Raw genomic sequence first — 24,453 nt, forward strand, 5'->3', positions numbered from 1 at the left:
CCTTATTACCCTTCAAATTGTAAACCTAAGTTAAGGTGTAACAGAGGAGAAATGGTCAAACAGAAAGCTATGATTCATGTGGTTAATAATTTTCAAAATCCCATATTTGGTTCAGAAGATTATGAGCATTTTTATTCATATATCAAACAGAACAATTTTCAATCTACCTATGGCGATGATGCTAACTCTCAAGATATATTTCCTTTTCTCCAAGACAATATAATGATAAAGAAGTAAGCTTTATGTAGTGGGGCTTAATATTTTGATAAAACCAAGATCATGCAGTGAATTAAATGAAAATTGAGAAATAAAAAACGAAACTGGCATTTTTATTAAGGTAGGATGTATCAAAACAAAATGAAAAGACCCCCAAAAATTGCTACTGAGATAGAAAGACAGAGATGAATTTTGTATGGTGTTTTATTACATGAGTATATGTTGAAGATTCTTTGTCTTTGTCTAGGCAGTGCAATTCAAGTTCTAAAAGAATGGAATATGACAGGAAAAAAGAAGGTAAGACCAGTATCGATTGTAAATTAGTAACATCTTCAATCAATCTTCATAGTTGTTATCATTTTAACAAGACTGCCAATTTTATGTTTCTTTCAAATATGTGAATATTACCAGCCAGTCTCACCACTAATGCCCTTGCTTTCTGTTCAGTGTTTTCTTTCACCACCAGGTGTGCTTAAGAAGTCTCAGAGTTGTGTGTGTGTGTGTGTGTTAAGTATTAAGGAGAGCCCAGCTGGAGAATTCAAAGGATTCAGCTTATTAACTTGCCTGAACACATCCTGATTCACAAAGGAAAAAATTAAGGAGTGTTCTAAAGGCAATTGAAAAGCTCTAAATATATTTTCACTTGTTTTTCCAACTGAAAGAATCTGTCCAAGGCTGCCCTAAGATACTTCTTTTTTTTTGCTGAGCTCGAAGCTAGGGTTTTAATTTAAAAGAAAGAAAAGAAAATTCCTTAAAACCATAGTAAGTATGGGAACTACTTTCCCTTTTTGAGAACACTAGCAGATGGTCCTTGAGAACAGAAGGGTGGAGATTCTGCTTTGCCATTCAAATTATTTTGTTTTCTTCTCTGGTTAAAAAGAGCCTGTGACTTCTGGGCACATGCAAAGTGTGCCTGTGTACACACTAGCCTTCTAGGTCTCCAAAACACACACCTTCCTGATTTTGTAAACATGTTCATTCACTCCTATAAGGCATAACATACCTCTTATTCTTGGCCTGCAGTCTTTTTCATGACTGTCACAAGAAGCCTGCTTCTCTGTCCTTCCCAGTTGCACTCGTATACAAGGCCATGTGCTTTGGGAATCCCAGAACATACATAATTGCAGTCTGCTCTTGCCTACAAGGAAAGATCACAGGCCTGAGAAACAGGTTTTAAACAAACAAAAGCAGCATTACTGTCATAAAATCCTGAGATTACTGAAATTACTGGAATCATTCTTTCCCCTCTCCTTTTTTCTGTCCTCCTAGTTTCATGTGAAATAGAAAGAATTATGAGATTTTCCTTTCACCTTTGTATACCAACATCTTTGACAGTCTCTGTTTATCTTTAATTATAGCTTCCCAGGCTTCTGTGTGAGATGAAGATGGTTCACGAGTGATTGAAAGGCAGTATTTACACTTACATGGAAAAATTTCAGATGTGAAGATTGGGTATTAAATTTCTCTGTTCTGACAAAAAGGGCAGGCAGCAGCTGCAGACCCTGCTCATTACTGCATCTCTCCTTTAGAAGGCCAGTGGGAAACTGGCCTCCCCGGCCCTGGTTATAAACCAGAAACCGTTGGGGGTGTGTGGGGGAATGGGTCTCCCTCCCCTTACTTTCATCAATGAATGCACATCCCTTACTTAGAGAAGCACTCACTTGAGTATGATTGTGGTTTCAAAGGAAAAGAAAGGGAGTTAGCGGTTGAATTAAGAGAATAATTTCTTATTATTTCTTTTCAAAATGTGTTCAAGGCCAAAGCCAGGGCTGACAGTATAGCTGGTACTTCCTTACTGATTCAGCAGCAGGTCCAGTTGTGTCCTGGCAGATCAGGCATCTGTTCTGATGGGGCCTGTACCATACTGGTTGTGAAGCATACTGAATATCACTGATTACAAAACCAAAGTCAAGGAAAGCATACAACATGATTAAGAACATCATCTTCTTAATTTTCTGTGTATTATTATATTCTCACCAGAAGGGCACTTCAAAAGAAATACAGTAAAACACTGCCATATTATGATAATTAGGATCTAAAAACTTTCACTTGGTAAAATGCAATATTAAGTTATTTTGAGGTAAATGAAATGAAGCCTTGTAAAGTATACAGCTAGTAGCCAGGAGGTCCTGGGGCCTAATTGCCCAATTCAAATCCACATGAACCCAGCTACAGTTTGCTATCACCCAACCGCAGTTGTCTGCTCTGGCTTAAATATTGGTGAGAGTAGTTATGAGTCCTATGGCTGGTTGGCACTTCCTGGACAGTGCCAGCAATTATACGAATCTCCTGGGGGTTGGTTGGTTGGTGGCTATTTCAAAGATCCAGCCTGGACTTAGGTATTTACGTCCCATTTCATCATTTTACAAGATGGAGTTGCCTGCCTTTTTCCTACCAGGACTGCCCCCTATCTACCCTCCTCCACAGTTTGATAAGAACCTTAGCACAATACCACCCCCCCCGCTGCCAACACACACACTCTCACCACTTTAAGAAATAAGAGTCAGTCTCTAATGGCACCATAACTGAATTCAACTTATTTCAAGCCAGTTATTCCAAGCTTTGCTATATTACCAGTCATAGATATAAACCCTCAATTTGTCCAAATGGTGTCGAAGCTATTTAAGTTATTCATTGATATTTTTTCCCTTTCAGGGAACCTTTTAGTTTGCTATGTCTACGACCTAAAAGTTTATACATTTATTGTAGAAAGAAGACATTTAAATTAATTTGAGTAGATAATAAGGAGATAGGTCTTTCCACCCACTCTATTAGAACAACCAGGACACACAGAAAGAAAGGAAAATATGTTGATCTCTAAGTTTTACTTTTTATCTCAAGGGCCTGAGCTAAACAATATTGCCATCTCATTTGTTTCTCATTCCAGAACAATAAAAGAAAAAGAAGCAAGTCCAAGCAGCATCAGGGCAATAAAGATGCTAAAGACAAGGCAGAGAGGCCAGAAGCAGTGCCCCTGCAGCCTCAGCCACCTCATATCCAGAACGGCCACACCAACGGCTGCGAGAAGGATAGCTCGTCCCCTGACTTGGCCAGTGAGAAACCGGTTCTTGACCCTCGTGAGAAAAAGCTCTCAATACTTGAGGAGCCTTCCAAGACAATTCGTGGAGCCACAGGTCAGTAATTCCTAAGTTCCTTAGGAAGACACAGAAAAGAGGAGATGAAGAGAGCCCGTGGTGACAGCTGTTGTTGGAAGCAAAAGATGGTCCTACAGTGTACATGATTCCGGTTTCCTGAGGCCAGCACATGTGCAGGATAAGAGGGTGAATGTAACAGAAGCTTTCTATTAATACACTGAGGCCAAAGAATAAATGCTCATCTAGCTCTGCACTAAATCAGAGGATTCTTTTATTTAAAGAAAAAATATATATATATATTTCTAGTCTGTCTCTATCAGGGAAATGAAAATTCCAGTTTAAAGCAATTGTCCTTATAGCCACCTTTTCTGGAATTCACCTGGAATAAGAGGGGAATAATAAGTGACAAACGGAAATATTAGTTGGTAATTTCTTAAAGGTAGACCAAAATATTTTAATTTCTAGTATTTCCTACTGTACAATAGAACATCATCTTCTAGGGAGTTAGAATTTGGAATGTTTATTTATGCAACAGCTATATGTTAATTAAGCTACAAAAGGCTATTTCTTAATAAACTGTATGACCTTGGGTGCATCATTTCATTTCTGGGGTCCAGTTTCCTTTCTGTATGAGAACCTAGGAGATCAGTAGTTCTCAACACTAGCTGGCCCAATGCCCCATGTTTATAATAAATCCTAAAATAAAACCCTTAGGTGATATGACCTACCCACAAACATAATTTTAATAAAATAAAAATGTAAAAAATTCAGGAACAACTGAAATAGAAGACCTAATGAAGTGGCCAGATGTTCATGCCCACTTATAATGAATCACTGTTTGTTTAAAAAAAGGAAAACGGTAGTCAACTAAATATTATGGACACTTTTTTTGTATTTGACATTTCGAAGCAAGAGCTCAAAAGTAGGTGTGTTTGCATGCATGCCTGGAATCACTGAACGTGACTGGTACAGATGTAGACTGGCTTGGGTCTATCGATTGTCAGCTCAAATGTTATGATTGGTAGTGTGGTTGTCAGTGTGATTTTCCAGGTGGTGAAAAACTCTTGGTAAAGTTCTGAACGCCATAAAGTACCATCATCCCTAAACTCACACAGTAATTGAATCCTGGCTATCAAAGGTATATTAAAACTGTTTAAAAAAATACTGTATTCATATGTAAAGTGGAGTTGAGGTCTAGGCTCACATAATTATATATATTTTTTTAACAATCATGAATGTCTAAAAGGACACGGTAAAGTTCAGGAGGCAGGGAGGTTCTCTGTTGTGTAGAACAGTCCTGTAATTGTAAGTTACCTAACATCCCCCCGCCCCCCTCTCTCTCTCTCTCTCACACTCACAGTCATTTTGATACATTTTAAAAATCCCTCCTCCAGTTTTCAAAATGGAAAGAAGTGGTAGAGCCCTGTCTGAGAGCCACTGCACTAGATGTCTCTTGAGTTTATGGGAACTGCTCACATATTCAAAGCACTGTCACAGCTAGATGCCACAGTAGATTCAGAGAAAGATAAGATATGGTCTAGGCCATGTTGAATCACATTCTGATATCCTTGAAGAGTTGGCTGATGATGCATCAGTGCATTTAGGGTCTGGGGAAGGGAAGTGGCACATCCAGCTGAGTGAGCCAGGGAGATTCCATGAGAGCAGTTGGGTATTGAAGGCCCAATAAACTCTGAAAGTTAGCAAGGACTTGGAGGGTTTAGAAACAAATAGGGGTTACCTTATGTTATACCACTTATACTGCACATCTACTATATATGAGCCAGTGCTATGCTCTGGAAAACCAAAGCTGAAAAAGATACTGGCCCTTCCTGGGAAAAGTTCAGTCCAGCAGAGGAAGTAAGAGTACCAACAGAAAGTCTCTTGGTGACACAAAACCAAGGATGCAGTGAACATTAAATAACTGATACACTGTGTAACACACTAGTCAGTTCTTAAATTGCTCACAAAGCACTCATTGTCTTCTAGAAACGTATTTACTATCAACCCCATCAACAGTGAATGCTGTAATTCAAACAACCCTTACTGTGAGATGATTTTTTAGACCAAACCAACACTAATGAAAACAAAAATAACTTGGTTATGTTTTAAATCTGAATTCTCCAGGAATTTTTAAATTCATTTTTTGTTCTGCTCACAATTTTGAGAATGTTTTGATTTATAACCAGGACAGGAGAAAGAAATTAATTGAGTGGCAGAATCCCAACTTTACTTGTTATTGCCTTCACATGAATTACTTTCAAAATCTAATTACTCAGGTTGCTGTTTTGTTATCAATCAGAGACTAAAAGCCTAGAACATATATATTTGTTCATTTACTTATAATTTATACCTTCTTCCTAAAGCAATTTCAGTAATTCTATCAAGTATATGACATTAGAGCAAATGCAATATAGGAGCGCTCCATTTCAGAGTGGATAGCTGCCTTCAAAGTTAAGTACTCATTGGGGGAGCACTTGGTACAAGAGGCTTTTGTAAACACCAGCATGAAACTTTTTGTGAAGAATCCTTTATTGCACAAGGTACTCTAGTATTCCTTCAGTTTTGTAAATTAGCATGAAGTCATTGATATTTATGTCAGTATTATTTATTAATGTTTACTGGGTCATCATAAATCTCTATACTTCATATACATTTTTCTACTATAGAATAAATGATGATAGTTGAAAATTATAAGACGTTTTACAAAAGGGACTCCTCCTGTTTTACCATTAACTTCATTAGCAGCTCACTTACTATGATTATATATTGTTAGACGAGTTTGTAACTAGTTAGGTTTTCCTTCCCAAAGACAATAAAGAGTCATCAGGAAGTTGATGCCCAAAACTGTCAAATGACTCTAAAGTGCGTATTCAATCTGTTGGAAACCCCGATACCTCTAGTAGATGTTCCACATGCAAATTTGGCTGTTGGACATTCCGCTCCCCATTTTGAGTAGAACATTGGAACTAGAAGGATTGAGAGTGATCCTTTAATCCTATCCCTTCATTTTATAGCTATGAAATCAAGGCTCCCCTTTTCTCTTTCTTTAGTGACAGAGTTGAGATGACAACCCACACTCCTTGAGTAACTCTCTTTAGTTTGGAAAAGCCTGACTCACATCCACATAATTTTCTACATGCATTGGAAAGTTAATGCTAAAACTATGGATTCTTTAACTCCTAAAAAATGTAGAATTGAAAAATTAGAAAGAAGTAATAATAACAAAGCAGTATAATCATATTCTGTACTTGAGTAGGTTCGCAGTATGAGCCCAAAAGAAATCTCCAGTCTACTGGCAATGGAACATTTATCAAGTTTTCCAACAATGAAACTAGCTCAAGAAAGCCTGCTCTGATTGCTCAGCTGTGCAGCAGGCTGTGAACATGTGCAATGCGTGTTTTATCTTTTTATAACACCTTGACATTCAAGATCTCTCTTTTTAAAAGTCTTAAGAAGAATCATTTTCTTGTAGGGGAGAAGTTTGCTTTAAGATATATGCAGGTGGTTCAGGGGTGTTAGTGTGACTTCCTACATGAAAAATAACCACCAAAAGCATCATCATTTCAGGCTGTAAATATAGCACCGTCAAGTGGGACAAAGCCGCATGTCAGCATATAGCTTAGAATTTTGGGAATTTGACTTCAACTTAGTACAAGAATTACTTCTACTTCTTATACGCCTTGGAGTAGTTTTCTATTTCAGAATTTTTAATAACAACTCAAATTATATCCTTTACGTAATCCAATCAAGATCATCCTGGATTCACGCAATTAAGCAAGAAATATATAAAGACGTATTTTTACCAAATTTAAGACCAAGGATAATTTTATTTCCAAGGCCCTGCCTAAATGTCTAAAGCACTTTATGACCTTAAGGTCCAACTTTACCAAATGTCCTTCCTGCTGTATGTTTTATAAGGCCCATATTGCTAGGTACATAGGTGCTTATCTTGGTATAAGCCTGTATAAGTAGATTTCTCTACAGTTTTTCTCCCACTGGACTTAGTTCCCATTGAATAAGAAAGGAGCAGGACTGTGGACCACCATCGTCTTCATTGAGATAAACTTTGGGATGGGCTTTCACTTAGCTTCAGCTCCTTTCACTGGCCCCAGCAGGCTTCTTTTTATATTCCTTCATCTTGTAAAGCACCCTAGAAAACCAGATCTTCTGCTACCTGCTGTTTGTCTCAAACAGAAGGCTCCATGCTGTGTTTGCTGACCTCTGCACATCTGGACTTCACAGTCTGCCCTTTATAAAAGAAAAGGGAACAGCCCTGTCATTTTACCTTTACAATGCAGATTTTATGTTTCAGCATGCACCGGCACAGAACTGCTTTCTCATTCTCAAATTGAAGTGAACCAAATGTGAGAGAAAGGGTCCTGTTATTTTAGAATGTTGGCTCCTTGTCCCTCATTTGCACTTCCTGTAAAAAAGCCACCAGACTCTTTCACGGTATTTTTATAGTGTGAGGTTCCCTACAGGATTTCCAGGCAGCTTTTTAATATGTTACTGTTGGCTCTAGCCTCGGGATTATCTCCCCTGCTTCTCTAAGCCCTGTATTGGACCAGAAGATTAGAAAAGATCAACAAGAAGAAAGCAGCTAGCTTAGAACTTTAAGAGTGAAGCGAAATCTGTATATTCCAGGATTTCAGCAGTCCCAGCTCTCAGATGACAGCAATATAATATAGTAGCTAAGAACAAAGGCTTTGGCAGTAGACATGTTTGGATTCAAATCCTGGTCTCATCACTCCTAGCTTTTTGACCCTGGACAATGTACTCACTCTGTGTCTCAGCCTACTTACGATAAGGGCATAATGTGACATAAAATATCTGGAGCAGATGCATTTAAGCTGAGACTCAGATACTTTGATTCAGGTTCTCTCACACCAGGTTATGATGGTCTAAATAAGCCAATATTTTGTTTGAATCTTAATTAAGGACCTTGACTAAAGCCCCTGTAGAGTTATAACCATAACTTATCCTATTTTTTTAGTTAAAAATATAATACTGTAGTGATATGTACGGATAACAGTAAGTGCTGTTCTGTGAACATCTACTTTGAAAGTGGATATTTTAAAGCACATAAGGTACAATTTATCATTATTCTTACCCTCCTTTAATTATTGTTTTAGCCCTGAAATACTTGCTCTTAACTCCCACTTACATTTGTGTGTTGTTCAATCTCAGCGTTAGCTTCATACTGCACTGTGTTTGAACTGTTTGAGGTGATATTAGGGAAGGTCTTAGATTACGTTTTCAGTGATGTAGAGCCCTGCTTCCTTTCTCTGTGCATGATAAAGTCAACAGAGAGAGACAAGTAGGATATAGTAACATGAGGGCAGGGGAAACATAAAACCACCTAGGTATTTTCTTGTCACTAGGGTAGTGTGAAACCCAGAGCCCACTCCTTTCTCTTTCTCATTCAAAAACCATTTTTCCCACACTATGGCATGAAGAGCAGAACTCTCCATTTATGAACAGCTGACACCTTCATAGCTTCCTACCCACAAATTGTCATGATTTGGGTTACAAATTAACTCATGTGGAATGAACCTCTTACAAAGTACAAAAGCACTTATAAAAATTTTTTTAAGGATTTTTGAAGAAAGCCATAAATGATTCTTTTAAAATGCAATGTTAAGGATTGTGGAAAGATGGTGTAGTAAGAAGCTCCAGGAATCAGTCTATCCACCAGAATACCTATTGAACTCCAGAGTCCATTAGAACACTGTACAGCATCCAGGGAAGAGTGGGAGGATCAGGCTAATAAATTACAGTAAACACCAGTGAATTGTTCTCCCCAAGCAGTGGCAACTGTCACCCATTCCACAACCTCACGCAACAGTGGTGTTATTTGCTGGTATCAGAAAGGGACATAAACCCCTGGTATTCATAAGCCCCTGGTATAGTTCGCTGGTATCAGAAAGGGGCATAAAAATCCACTTTCACAAGATCTGGGGTGGGAATCAGTCTCTGATTATAGCTCTTGATTAGCTACTTCATATTGCTAGGTGCCTGCTCTGAGAGTGACCATATAGCCCACTCCAGACAAAGGTGGAAGAGTTGACTTCTAGGTGGTAGATTTCCTCAGCGCTGCAGGGGATTGTTGTATTTGCAGGGGGGGTCAGGAAAGCACAGCTTTAGGGAGCCATAGAAGAGGGTCTTGGCATCCTTCCTGGCCTCTCCCTCAGCCCCATTCCAGGGCAGTTTATAGCCAGTCAGCACTGCCTTTGTGAATCCCTGGCCTTGTTCTGGCTGGGAAAGACTGACTTAGGAAACTCTTCTCCAGCATGCCTCACCCTCCTGGAATTTGCTTTCTGGCAAAAGCAGCTTGAGACCAAGGCAGACAGCCTGGGGCAAAGTTTTACTTACTTTAAGTCTGGCAGTGGAACTCCCAGGAGAAGAAGTAGAAGGGGCATGCCAACCCCTGTAAACAGGGAAACTACTAAGGCTACTGGCAAGCACATGCTTTGCCTTTGCCTTGGGCTGACCTTCCTAGTAGGAGGGCTGGCACTCAAGAAAATCTCTGTCATCTCAGCTGGTTACACATTCAAGAAACTGAAACCTTAGGGAAATAAATCCCAGCATTAACATTTTAAAATATTTAAAAGTACAGTGTGCAACAAAAGGTTACAAGAAAGCCAAAAGAGTAGGAAATGATGATTCATCTAAAGGAAGAGAATAAAAATTAAAAAACATTGACAAAGAAAACCAGACTAAACATACCTAAGATTAAAAAACAATATTTAATATGCTCAAGGATGTGAAGGGAAATACAGAGAAAAAGCTAAAGAATATGAGGAAAACCATGAATGGACAACATGAGAATCTCAATAAAGAGATAAAATGTTTAAAAAGAAATCAAACAGAACTACTGGAGTTGAAGAACACAATAACTGAAATGAAAAATTCCCAGAAGGGTTTCAACAGCTGATTCAAGCAGGTAGAATAAAGAATCAGCAAATTCAAAGTCAAGACAATTGAAATGAGTCAGGCTGAGGAACATAAAGAAAAAATAATTATAAAAAGTAAAAATAGGCTAAGAGACCTCTGGGATACCACCAAGTATACCACATATACATTATGAGATTCCCAGAAGGAGAAGAAAGAGAGAAAGGGAGGAAAGAATAGTCAAATAAATAATGATAGGAAACTTCCCAAACTTAGCACAAGACATGAATATGCACATGCAAGAAGCCCAGAGAACACTAAATAGAATAAATATGAAGAAAAAATAAACTCTCATTTTTTAATATATTGATCACATTATCAAATGCAAAGGACAAAGAAAGAGTTCTGAAAGCTACAAGAGAAAAGCCACATGTTATATACAAGGGAGTACCGATGAGATTAGTGCCAATTTCACATCAGAAATCATGGAGCCAAGAAGGCAGTAGATTAAAATTACTCAAAGTGCTTAAAAATTTAGAAACAACTGCCAACTAAGAATTTTATATCCAGTGAGTCTTTCTTTCAAAAATAAGGAAGAGATGAAAACATTCCCAGAAAAACAACAGCTGAGAGAGTTCATCACTAGGTCTGCCCTATAGGTAATGTTAAACAGGGTTTTTCAGACTAAAAGGAAAGGACACTAGACAGTGGTTCAAAGCAGCATAAGGAAATGAAGACCTCTGGTAAAAGTACCCAGTTGGGTAATTATAAATGCCAGTACTATTGTATTAAATTTTTTGGTATTTAACTACACTTCTTACTCCCTACAGGTACTAAAATGCAAATGCATAAAAAGTAATGATAAATCTATGGTTTTAGACATACACTGTACAAAGATATGGTTTGTGACAAATACAAAAGAGGAGGGGAAAGGAAGGGTATAGGAACAGTTTTGGTGTCTGCTGCTGAATTCAAGTTGGTGTCAAATCAAATGTAAATGTTATATATTATAGATGTTAGATTTTAACCCCATGGTGACCACAAGGAAAATATATGAAAAAATATCCATATAAAAATGAGAACGGACTCAATTTAGCACAGTGCAAAAAAAATAAAGAAACATGAAAGTAAGCATTGATGGAAAAAATTGAGGAACAGAAAAGATGTGTTACAAATACTAAATAACAAAATGACAAAAGAATATCCTGCATTATCAGTGGTCACTTTAAATGTAAATGGATTAAACTCTCCAGTCAAAAGGCAGAGACTGACAGAATGGATTAAAAAAAAAAAGCATGACCCAACTATATGCTGTCTACGAGAGACTCACCTTGAATTCAAAGACATAATTAGGTCAAAAGTGAAAGGATTGAAAAAATATACTATGCAAATAGTAGCAAAAGAACACTGGGGTAGCTATACTAATACAGTAGACTTTAAGTCAAAAACAGTTATGAGAGACAAAAACAAAAATTTTATGCTGATAAAAGGAACAAGTCAATGAGAAGATGTAGCAATCATAAATATATTTGAACATAACAGCAGAACCACCAAAATATTTGAAGCAAATACCGACAGATTTGAATGGAGAAATTGACAGTTTTATATTAACAGTAGGAGACTTTGATATACCACTTTCGGTAATGGATAGAGCATCTTGAAAGGTACTCTGAAACCACTAGACCTAATAAACATAAGGAGAATACTACCCCCATCAACAGCAGAATACACATTGTTCTCAGGTACACATGGATTATTCTCCAGGGACAGACCATATTTTAAGTCACAAAACAAGTCTCAATAAATTCAAAAATATTGAAATCAGTATTTACAATGTATCTTTTCAACCAAAATGGAATGAAGCTAGAAATCAAGAGCAGAGGAAGAAATGGAAAACTCACAAATATGTGGACATTAAACAATGCACTCTTAAACAACCAAAGGGTTTAAAAGGAAATCCCAAGGGAAATTAAGAAAAATCTTGAAATGAATGAAAATGAAAATGTAACATACTAAAATTTATGGGATACAATAAAGGCATTGCTGAGATGGAAGTGTATATACGTACATTAAAAAACAAGATTTCAACTTAAAGACCTAATTTAAAAACTGGAAGAACTAGGAAAAAAAAGAGCAAACTGAACCCAAACCAAATGGGAGGAAAGAAATAACAAAGATTAGAATGGAGAGAAATGAAATAGCGAGTAAACAAAATTGAATCAACAAAATCACAAGTTAGTTCTTTGAAAAAGAGCAATAAAATTGACAAACCTTTTGCTAGACTAATGAAGAAAAAATGAGAAGACAGAAATTATTAAAATCAGAAATGAAAAGAAAGACCTTACTATGGATCCCACCAAAATGAGAAGGACTATAAGATACTGTGAACAACTTTATGCCAACAAATCAGATAACCTAGACAAATGGACAAAATCCTGAAAACATGCAAACTATATGTACCGACTCAAGAAGAAATAGAAAATCTCAACAAACCAATAACTAGTAAAGAGATTGAGTCAATAATCAACAACCTCCCAACAACAACAACAAAAAGCCCAGAACCAGATGACTTCACAGGGGAATTTCATCAATGTTCTAAGAAGAATTAGCACTAATCCTGCTCAGACTCTTACAAACAATTGAAAAGGGAGCCACTCCTAATTCATTCTATGAGGCCAAAATCACCCTCATACCAAAGCCAGATAAAGATATTATAAGCAAAGAAAATTACCTGCAAATATCACTGATGAATATAGGTGCAAAAATTGTGAATGAAAAACTAGCAAACCGAGTTCAATAGTACATTAAAAAAATTATACAGGATGGCTGGGGTCAGGGGCAGATATTGGCTCTTGCCTCATTTGCCTTTAGTGCCTCCTGGAAATCATGCCCATCACCGCACCATGAAGAATAGGGAATTCAGAGCATATCTTTAACCACCCATGAGAACCTGTTATAACAGCTGTAATACAGAATTACCCAAATGTTATAAACCCAAGTGTGGTTGGAGTTAATGTATTGGAAAAACATGGATCCTCTGGAAAGTTGCACAGCCATAGACTTCTCAGCAGAGTGGGGACTCCTTCCATTGTGAAACCTCTTATTAGTGCAACAAGAACCAAAATGTATGTGCAGGAACATTCAGTAGGTGGTCCCATCAAGAGAACAATAGAACGTAAATATACTAATATTTAATTTACAAATGTGATTTCAGTAGATGAGAGACTTATATGCAAACCACATTCTCAAGACCCAGAAAAAACTGTTTTGATTCAAGAAGTCATAATCCCTGTGAAAGAGTCTGCCTCAGCAGTTACCTGGAAGGACTGATGGCTAGCTAGTACAATTTTTTCAAATGCTAATAAAGGCTGAGAAGCAATGGGATAGGTGATACATGAACTAAATGCCATGATTGAATAATTGACGGCTTCAGCAAGAGGAAACATGAGGACAGCAGTGGCAGCAGAAATATTTGTAGAGAAATGATCATGGAAATTGGTGTACAACATCGAATCCCCCAGATCTTTCCAAGCTGGCAATTTATTTATTTATTATTTTTAAACAAAATGCTACTATAGTTTTAAGTAGACTTTTTGTAATAAGCTGGAGAAAAGATATGTGACTTTTGATGAAAACAAAGAGAGAGACTCAGGGCCTCTAAGTACTTTTACCCTCTGATATTTGTGTTATTTGAAATGACCAATGTTAAGAGTTCCTGTATTTATGTTAAAATTTTACAGTTTTTGAAAAAGTGCTTTGAAACTGGTATTGGCATACTGATTCTCCTTAAGGTAGAATTTTAAACCTTTTTATGCTTTGGAATTCTGCCTGGCTTTGTATCAACCCCAGAACAAAGCAGAGCCACCTTTATATACACACACACACACGATTACCCTACTGCATTAGACTTGACAGCTTACATGAGGAACTCACTTTAAAAGGAGAAATTGTAACTTTTAAAAGCATGTTAGTTAATTTGTTTTAAAAACTTGTTCTTTAAAAGATCTTTAAAAGAATCTTTTAAAAATCGCAGTGTTTAAATTTGGTCCTTAAGTGATATTTTTGGAGTGAAAGTTATCACTAAAGCAATATAAGATTCCACAAAATTATGATTTTGTATTAAAAGACGATTGTATTGATTTTCCAAAGTTTTGTAACTTACTAAAGGTATTACCTTCCTTAGATTTCTACTTCTAAAAGTCTTTATGATTTAGTATGCTGTACTATGGGCTGATTATGTTAAGTGAAAAAATAAAGTCATTATCTAGATTTTGCAGCTCTCTAAACTTAAACAGAAGAACAGCTTTTCATATCTTTTAGCATTTCACATTTGCCTAGCTTATAAATTGCCATGTGTCAAAATCATGGTTTAGTAATTGTTAGAGCATAATATGTCAGGTTATTTAAGTATAATTACTTTTTGAACTAATTGTGACCACAAGACATCTTTTTTACGTGAAGAGGTATATAGTATTTGAAATTACTCTAATGATGTCTTGATCTGAAATATAAATCCCTTATACTTAATGATTTTAATAATAGGGTGCTACTGCAGGGTGTGGGGAGCTGGTGGAGAAGGTAAAAGAAGAAAAGAAAAAAAATGGATTGACCTAAACTAATCACTAAGTAAATTTCACGTGCAGCTTCTGTTTATGGGAAAAACTTATTTAGGATTTTTCAGATTGCAGTTGCAATCTGAAAAAATTCATTGTGTGTTTTGTTTTATATTTTGTGGTAGATAATTATCAAGCACTAAATAATATTTTTAATACTTATTTGTTGCATAAAGAGTATTTTTGTTAAAAGGTGATGAGGTCTTCCCTTTATTTTACAATGCTTTATGTACAGACAATAAACATCCAGTAAGATTTCCTATTTAAAAAAAAAAGATCTGTTAATGTATTTACATAAATCACAAAATGGCATATCAAACTACCCAAAAATTATTGTTTTTTTCTACTCAAAATATTCTCTGGCTTAAGATATCTGAGGATATTTTTTAAAACACATTAAATTCGGTAAGTTTTCTGATTTTTTTTGCTGTTGTTGTTAACTGAGATGGTTTTGCGACTAGCATTTTTGCTCAGTAACATTGCTACATTTTGATATTTGGTTTAAATGTTGTCTTGTATAATTCCTGTAAGTTACACCTGTTCTGAGAAAAGGGCAATGCCCTAATGGTAAACAATTTCCAAGAAGAAGAAAAAGAACTATACACTATAAGCAAGTGGAATTTATCCCAGTTATGCAAGAGTGGATCAACCTAAGAAAATCATTTAATTTAATCTATCACATTAACAGAATGAAGGAATAAAACACATAATCATCTCAATTGACACAGAAAAGACATTTGACAAAATCCAATACCCTTTCTTGCTAAAAAAAAAAACAGAAAACTAAGATTAGGAGGGAACTTCTTCAACATGATAAAGAGCAGCTATGAAAATCCCACAGCTAAATTTATTCTTAGTGGTGGAAAACTAGAAGCTTTCCCTCAAAGATCAGGAACAAGATCAGGATTCCCACAGTCACCATTCTTCCTCAACATTGTTTTGGAAATTCTAGCAATCGCAGTTAAGCAAGAAAAAGATATAAAAGGTACCCAAATTGAAAAGGAAGAACTAAAACTTTCCATATTTTCAGATGACGTGATCCTATATACAGAAAACCCCACAACAAACTTCTAAAGCTAGTAAATGAATTTAGCAACGTGATGGAGTACAAGAGCAACACGCAGAAATCAGTAGTGTAATCACTACATAATGAACAACTGAAGGAAGAAGTCAAGAAAAAATTTCATTTACAATAATGAAAATAATTGCAAAATAATTAAAATAATCAAATATCAAAAAAGGAATCAAATATCTAGAAACAAATATAACTAAGGGTGTAAAGGACTTGTGCACAGAAAACTACAAAACATTACTAAAAGAAATCAAAGAAGGACATTCTGTGTTCATGGATTGGAAGACTAAATATTGTTAAGATGTCAATTCTACCCGAAACAATTTACAAATTCAATGCAATCCCATCAAAATTCCAACTTATTGGAGAAATGGAAAAGCCACTTAAAAAATTTATATGGAAGGGTAAGGTGCCCCAATAGCCAAAGCCATCTTGAAAAAGATGAAGTTGGAAGATTCATACTTCCTGATTTTAAATCTTGTTACAAAGCTACAGTAATCAAAACGGCATGACATTAGCCCAACGACATGTGTATATATCAAGGGAATCAAACTAAGAGTTCAGAAATCAACACTTGCATTTGTAGCCAATTGATTTTTTTTACTTTTTATTGTACAATATAGCATATGCACAAAGCAAAGGAAGAAAAAAGCAATAGTTCTCAAAGCACTCTTCAACACGTAATCACAGGACAGATCCCACAGTTCATCATGGGCCATCATCTCACATCCTTCCCTCTAGCTGCTCCAGAACACTGGAGGACAGAAGGAATGTAAATATTTTATCATCACTTTCTTTTCTGTGAAAAATAATATATATTTAAAAAATAAAACAATAAATTTCAAAGCACAGTACAACAAATAGTTGTAGAACAGATTTCAGAGTTTGGATGGGTTACAATTCCACAATTTTAGGTTTTTAGTCCCAGCTGCTCCAAGATACCAGAGACCAAAAGAAACATCAACATAATGATTCAGCAATCATACTCGTCTGCCAAACCTCACCCTCTCCATACAACTCCATCATCAACCCCAATCTCTCTCCCACTCTCCAGGGACACCTGGGTTATGCCCATTCTACCCCTTTCACAATGGAAGGGCCTTCCACAATAAGGGGTCGGGAGATGGAACCAGCTGATGTTCTGGAAAGGCTGGCCCCTTTAGGTTTCAGGACTTATCTGGTCCAGCGACCCATCTGAGGTTGTAGGTTTTGGAAAGTTACCCTAGTGCATGGAACCTTTGTAGAATCTTATATATTGCCCTAGGTATTCTTTAGGATTGGCTAAAATGGTTTTTATTGGGGTTTGGCAAGTTATGATAGGTAGCAACGTCTAACTGAAGTTTGCAAAAGAATGACCTCCAGAGTATCCTTTTGACTCTATTTGAACTCTCTCAGTCACTGACACCTTATTTGTTACAATTCTTTTCCCATTTTTTATCAGGATGATATTGTTGAGCCCATGGTGCCAGGGCCAGACTCATCCTTGGGAGTTACCTCCCATGCCACCAAGGAGACTTTCACCCCTGGATGTCATGTCCCATGTAGTGGGGGAGGGCAATGACTGCACTTGCAGAGTTGGGCTTAGAGAGAGTGAAGCCATATCCAAGCAACAAAAGAGGTTGCTCTTTTCAAAGTCCAGAGGTGACTCTTAAGTACACCCATAGGTAGGCTGAGCTTCTCTGCTACATACACAAGCTTCACAAGAGCAAGCCTCAAGATCAAGGGCTTAGCCCATTGACCTGGATATCCCCAGTGTTTGACAGAGCGTCAGGATTTCCCCAGTGGTAAAGCTCAGCAGTTCCATATTTCCCGTCCCATCCTTCAAGGGACTTTGTCAACATTTTTTAATCATCTGCTCAAGATATTCAGGGATATATCCAGGCATTACATAAAGTTATAAAGGATTAAAGGCCCTCATTTTTATTCTGGGCTCCCTGTGTTTCAATTGTTTAAATGAGCTGTCTAGACAGATTGAGTTAGATTATATGCTACAGAAAAATGTAGGTTCTGGACAAAATAAACCTTTCTTCCTTTGGTCTGAAAGAGTAAGTGAGGTTCTAAAATATAGACAATGTCTTCCTTACCCCTGTATTCTGAATTACCTTAATCCTGACCTGATCACCTTCATTCTTATCTCTGAACACCAGGTTATACATATATAAAACAGCCTCTAAAAATCCAGAAATAATAATTACCATTCTTGACAAAATGTGACTGCTACAAGAGCTTACAATCTAGGGCCCTATTTTCTTATAAGCGTTTTCTAAATGATAACATACAATAATTGCTCTTTTGTTTCTGGCTTATTTTGTCTTACCAAATGTCCCACAAGTTCATTCACAATGTTGCCTACCTCACAACTTTGCTCCATTTTGTAGCTGCACAATATTCAATCATATGTATATACCATTATATGCCCATCTACTTCTCAGTCAGTGCATCCTTCAGCCACCTTTACCATGGTTATAAAAATGGAGTCATACTGTATCTATCCTTTTGTGTCTGGGGCTTATTTCACTCAGCAGTATGTCCTCAAGGCTTGTCCATCTTGTCATGTGCTTCAGGACATCACTTCATCTTACTGCTGCATAATATTCCATCCTGTGTATGTACCACATTTTGTTAATCCACTCGTCTATTGATGGGCACTTGGATTGTTTCCATCTTTTGGCAGTTGTGAATAATGCTGCTATAAACATTGGTGTGCAAATGTCTGTTTGTCTTACTGCTTTCAGCTCTTCTGGGTAAATACTGAGTAGTGCTATTGCCGGGTCATAGGGTAACTCGATATTTAGTTTCCCAAGGAACTGCCAAATTGTCTTCCATAGCATCTATACCATTATACATTCCCACCAGCAGTAGATAAGTATTCCAATTTCTCCCCATCCTCTATAACATCTATAGTTTCCTGATTAAGAGCAGCCATTCTTATATTCGTGAGGTGGTATCTCATTGTAGTCTTGACCTACATTTCCTTTAGAGCTAATGAAAATGAGCATCTTTTCATGTGCTTTTGAGCCATCTGTATTTGCTCTTCAGAAAAATGCCTATTCATATCTTTAGCCCATTTATAATTGGGTTGTTTGTTATTTTGTTGTTGAGTTGTATTATTTCTTTATGTATACAAGATATCAAACCTCTATCTGATGTGTGATTTCCAAATATTTTCTCCCATTGAGTTGGTTGAAGAGGCAAACCAGCTGGGGATACACAGGTTAATGGTTTTTGACAGAGCCTTTTAAGGTGCAGAAGCATTTGATTTTGAGGAGTTTCCACATCTGTTTTTTCTTTTGTTGCTTGTGCTTTGGGTATAAAGTTTAAGAAGCTACCTCCTATTACTAGGTCTTGAAGATGTAAACCTACATTTTCTTCTAGAAGATTTATGGTACTAGTTCTTATATTTAGGTGTTTGATCCACTTTCAGTTAATTTTGTATAGTGTGAGGTAAGAGTCCTCTTTCATTCTTTTGGCCATTGGTATCCAGTTCTCCCATGCCCATTTTGAAAAGACTGTTTTGTCCCAGTTTAGTGGATTTGGAGGCCTTGTCAAAAATCAGTTGACATAGATTTGTTGGTCTATTTCTGCACTCTCAGTTCAATTCCATTGGTCAATGCTTCTATCTTTGTACCAGTACCACGCTGTTTTGACCACTGTGGTGTTATAATAAGTTTTAAAGTCAGGAAGTATTAATCCTCCCACTGCATTCTTCTTTCTTTAGGCTGCTTTTAGTTGTTTGGGATCTCTTTCCCTCCCAGATGAATTTGATGACTAGCTTTTCCAAGTCTTCAAAGTAGGTTGATGGAATTTTGGTTGGTATTCCGCTGAATCTATAGATCAATTTGGTTAGAACTGACATCATAACTGTATTTAAACTACCTATCTATGAGCAGGGAATCCCTTTCCATCTATTTAGATCTTCTTTGATTTCTTGTAGCATTGTTATGTAGTTTTCTGTATACTAGTCCTTTACATCCCTAGTAGTTAAGTTCATTCCTAGGTACTTGATACTTTTAGTTGTTGTTTTGAATGGAATTTTTTCCTTAACTGACACTCAGGTCATTGCTTGTGTATAGAAGTAATGCTGATTTTTGCACATTAATTTTATATTCTGCCACCATGCTGAATTTATTAGCTCAAGTAATTTTGTTGTAGATTTTTCAGGATTTTCCAAATACAGTATCATGTCATTTGCAAATAATGAAAGTTTTACTTTTTCCTTTCCAATTTGGATGGCTTTTATTTCTTTTTCCTGCCTGATTGCTTGCTAGAACTTCTAGTACAGTGTTGTGTAATAGTGGTGACAGAGGGCATCCTTGTCTTGTTCCCAGTTTTAGGGGGGAAGCATTGTCTGTCTCCATTGAGTACAATGCTGGCTATGGGTTTTTCATATATGTTCTTTATCATATTGAGGAAGTTACCTTTGATTCCTGTATTTTATCAGAAAAGGATGTTAAATTTTGTTGACTGCTTTTTCGGCATCAATCGAGATGATCATGTGATTTTTCCCTTTTGATTTGTTAATGTGCTGTATTGTATTAATTGATTTTCTAGTGTTGAATCATCTTTCCATCCCTGGTATAAACCCCACTTGATCATGGGGTATAATTCTTTTAATGTGTTGTTGGATTCAATTTGATGGTATTGTGTTGAGAATTTTTGCATCTATGTTCATTAGGGAGATTGGCCTGTGGTTTCTCTTTCTTGTAGCATCTTTACCCAGTTTTGGTATTAAAGTTATGTTAGCTTCATAAGATGAGTTAGGAAGAGTTCCTTTTTGTCAATTTTTGGAAAAGTTTGAGCAGGATTAGTGTTAGTTCTTTTTGGAATGTTTGATAAAATTCCCCTGTGAAGCCACCTGGCCCTGGGCTTTTCTTTGTAGGAAGATTTTTGATGACTGAGCAAATCTCTTTACTTGTGATTGGTTTATTGAGATTTTCTATTTCTCCCTGAGTCAGTGTAGCTTGTTTGTATGTTTCCAGGAATTTGTCCATTTCATCTAAGTTGTCTAGTTTGTTTGCATATAGTTGTTCATAGTATCCTCTTATGATTTCTTTTATTTCTTCAGGGTCTGTGGTAACAACCTACCCCCCTCTCTCATTTCTTATTTTGTTTATTTGCATCCTCTTTCTTTTTTTGTCAGCCTTGCTAGTGGCCCTCAATTTTAGTGTTCTTTTGTTTTCAGATTCATTTAACTCTGTTTTAAGCTTTGTTATTTCTCTTCTTCTATTTGCTTTGGGATTAGTTTGCTGTTCTTTCTCACTCATCCAGGTGAGCAGTTAAGTCCTTGATTTTTTGTTCTTTCTTGTTTTTTAATATAATCATTGTTCTAGTTTGCTAGCTGCCGGAATGCAATATACCAGAAACAGGATGGTTTTTAAAAAGAGGAATTTAATGAGTTGCTAGTTTACAGTTCTAAGGCCGAGAAAATGTCCCAATTAAAACAAGTCGATAGAAATGACCAATCAAAAGCATCCAGGGAAAGATACCTTGGCTCAAGAAGGCCGATGAAGTTCAAGGTTTCTCTCCCATCCGAGAAGGCACATGGTGAACACAGTTATGGTTTCTCCCTTGGCTGGAAGGGCACATGGCAAGCACAGCGTTATGTACTAGCTTCCTCTCCTGGCTTCCTGTTTCATGAAGCTCCCCGGGAGGCATTTTCCTTCTTCATCTCCAAAGCGCTGGCTGATGGACTCTCTGCTTTGTGGTGCTGCAGCATTCTCTATTCTCTCTGAATCTCTTATTCTCCAAAATGTTTCCTCTTTTATAGGACTCCAGAAACTTACCAAGACCCACCCAAATTGGTGGAGACATGTTGTCACCTAATCCAGCTTAACAACCACTCTTGATCAAATCACATCCCCAGGGAGATGATCTAATTACAATTTCAAGCATACAGTGTTGAATAGGGATTATTCTGCCTTTGCAGAATAGGATTTTGATTAAAACATGGCTTTTCTAGGGGACATACATCCTTTCAAACCAACACAAGCATTTAGAGCAATACATTTCCCTCTTAGCACAGCCTTTGTTGCATCCCATAAGTTCTGATATGTTGTATTCTTGTTTTCATTTGTCTCTACATAGCTATTGATTTCTCTAGCAATTTCTTCTTTGACCCACTGGTTGTTTAAGAGTATTATTTAATCTCCATATGTTTCCAATATGAAAGTTCTCATTCTTTGGTGGTTTTTGATACCCAGCTTCATTCCATTGTGATCAGAGAAGGTACTTTAAATAATTCTGATGTTTTTAAATTTATAAAGACCTGTTTTGTGCCCCAGTGTATGACCTATCTTGAAGAATATTCCATGAGCACTAGAAAAGAATGTATATCCTGGTGTTTTGGGGTGTAATGACCTATATATGTCTGTTAGGTCTGAATCATTTATTAAGTTGTTTAACTTCTCTGTTTCCTTGTTGATCCTCTGTCTGGTTGTTCTGTCTATAGAGGAGAGCGGTGTATATAAGTTTCCTACTATTAATGTTGAAACAACTATTGCTCCCTTCAGTTTTACCAATGTCTATCTCATGTATTTTGGAGCTTCTTGATTGGGAGCATAAACATTTATGATTGTTATTTCTTCTTGGTGAATTGTCCTTTTATCAATATATAGTATCCTTCTTTGTCTCTTATGATGTTTTTACATTTAAAGTCTATTTTGTCTGATATTAGTATAGGTACTCCTGCTTTCTTTTGGTTACAACCTGCGTGGAACATCTTTTTCCATCATTTCACTTTTGGTCTTTTTGAATCTTTGGTCTAAAATGAATCTCTTATAAACAGCATATATCTGAATTATATTTCTTAATACATTCTGCCAATCTGTATCTTTTAATTGGTAAGTTTAGTTTGTTAACATTCAAAGTTATTACTGTAAAGGCTTTTCTTGAATCCACCATCTTATCCTTTGAATTTTGTTTGTCAGATCTATATATTCTTTTCCCTCTATCTCTTTTTATCCTTTAAGTCACTCTTACTGATACTCTGCTGCCTTCTTGCCTCCATAGTGCCAGTTGAGTAGTCTGAACTCAGTCTTATGTGGTTTCCCTTGTATGTAATAGATTGTTTTTCTCTTGCTGCTTTCAGGATTTTCTGCTTCTCTTCAACATTTGACAGACTGATTGGTATATGCCTTGGGGAAGGCCTATTTGGATTTATTCCGTTTGGAATTCTTTGGGCTTCTTTGATTGTATATTTATGTCCTTTATGAGGATTGGGAAGTATTCCCCCATTATATCCTCAACTAATATTCCTAGCCCTTTATTTTCTTCTCCTTCTGGGACACTGATGATTCCTATATTTGTATGCTTTGTTTTGTCTATCATTTCCCTGAGATCCAATTCAAATTTTTCCATCTTTTTGCCATTTGCTGTTTTGAGTGTTCAAAATCAATTGTCCTGTCCACTAGTTCACATTCTTTCTTCTGCCTCTTCAAATCTGCTGCTGTGTGTCTCAAGTATATTTTTTATTTGGTCTACAGCATCTTTAATCTCTGTGATATCTGCTATTTTTCTACTTATTCTTTCAAATTCTTCTGTATGCTCTTCTAGTGTCTTATCTCCTTTATGTCAGTAGCCATCCCATTTGTTTTATTTAGTAGAGTTATATGAACATCTTTAATTAGTTGTTCCAAAGTCTGTATCTCCTCCAGTGTTTTAATTTAGTCATTAGACTGGGCTTTATCTGTCTGCATCTTGGTATGCTTAGTGCTCCTTGTTGTCTTTGTGGCATGTAAATACTGTGATTGGTTTACTTAATAAGTTGATTTCCTTCAGTAGTCTAAAGCTTTGTATTGGTGGGATGGATGTAGAGCAGGATGCGGGGTGCAGGGCGGGGCAAAAATGTGCAGTGATGCATTGTAGTGCAGGCATAGGCACAGCTTGGGAACGCTATGCTGGTGCCTTAGAGCATGGGGTGCGTGTCACTGGATTGTAGAGGTACAGTGCAGGAGCCGTGGGTAAGTGGTACAGCTCAGGCAGACATCAGAGTACAGGAGGAGGGTCTGGCATGGAGGACACAGAGCTTGTGTTTCTAGTCCCTGTCTCCCTGTCCATGGACTCCCAAGGGCTCCAGGCTTCTGTTTGGAAAGGGGCGTGCTAGGTTGTCTGTACCAGCTGGGCAGTCTCCAGTTCTCTGCATGTCAGTTCTTCAGCTTTTGTAACCAGGACCTCCCTATGTGGTTTAGAAGACCCTCCCAGGTCAGTTACACTGTAGAATCACTGTTTCAGTCGCCTTCCCATCCCTTCTCCAGCTGTTCCTTGGAGCTGGGGTGAACTCGACTTACTCTATTCTGCCATCTTCCCGGAGCCCTGAGTCCAGCCCTTTTGCAGTATTTCATGCTGTCCAACTCAATAAGCCTCCTTTTTTTTTTTTTTTTTTTTTTTTTTTTGTCCATCAGTCCTGCCCCACTTCTCCGCCAGGGCAAAAACTCCTAGTAACTTTCATGCTTATTCCAGGTTCATCTGAGCTGGGGGCCTATTTTCAGTAGCCAGAATTTGTTCATTAATTCCACACGTGGAGTTTGGCTGAGCTAAGCTCTTAATGCTAGTTAAGTCTGTTTCCTTT

The 24,453-nt window shown here is 37.0% G+C and overlaps 1 protein-coding gene and 1 pseudogene across 7 annotated transcripts in view; both read left to right on the plus strand.

Annotated features, from left to right (window-relative positions):
* SPATS2L (spermatogenesis associated serine rich 2 like) overlaps nucleotides 1–24,453 on the plus strand; it is a 212,783-nt gene that overhangs the window by 138,870 nt on the left and 49,460 nt on the right. For all 7 annotated transcript variants that reach the window (XM_077154607.1, XM_077154606.1, XM_077154603.1 and 4 more), the window contains 2 exons: nucleotides 464–513; nucleotides 3,104–3,350. In XM_077154607.1, the coding sequence (XP_077010722.1) occupies nucleotides 464–513; nucleotides 3,104–3,350 (297 nt within the window). The remainder of the gene's footprint in view (nucleotides 1–463; nucleotides 514–3,103; nucleotides 3,351–24,453) is intronic.
* On the plus strand, nucleotides 4,547–24,247 carry LOC143676836 (PRELI domain containing protein 3B pseudogene; annotated as a pseudogene).

Source organism: Tamandua tetradactyla, chromosome 3 (genome assembly GCF_023851605.1).
Source record: "Tamandua tetradactyla isolate mTamTet1 chromosome 3, mTamTet1.pri, whole genome shotgun sequence".
NCBI classification, from domain to species: Eukaryota; Metazoa; Chordata; class Mammalia; order Pilosa; family Myrmecophagidae; genus Tamandua; species Tamandua tetradactyla.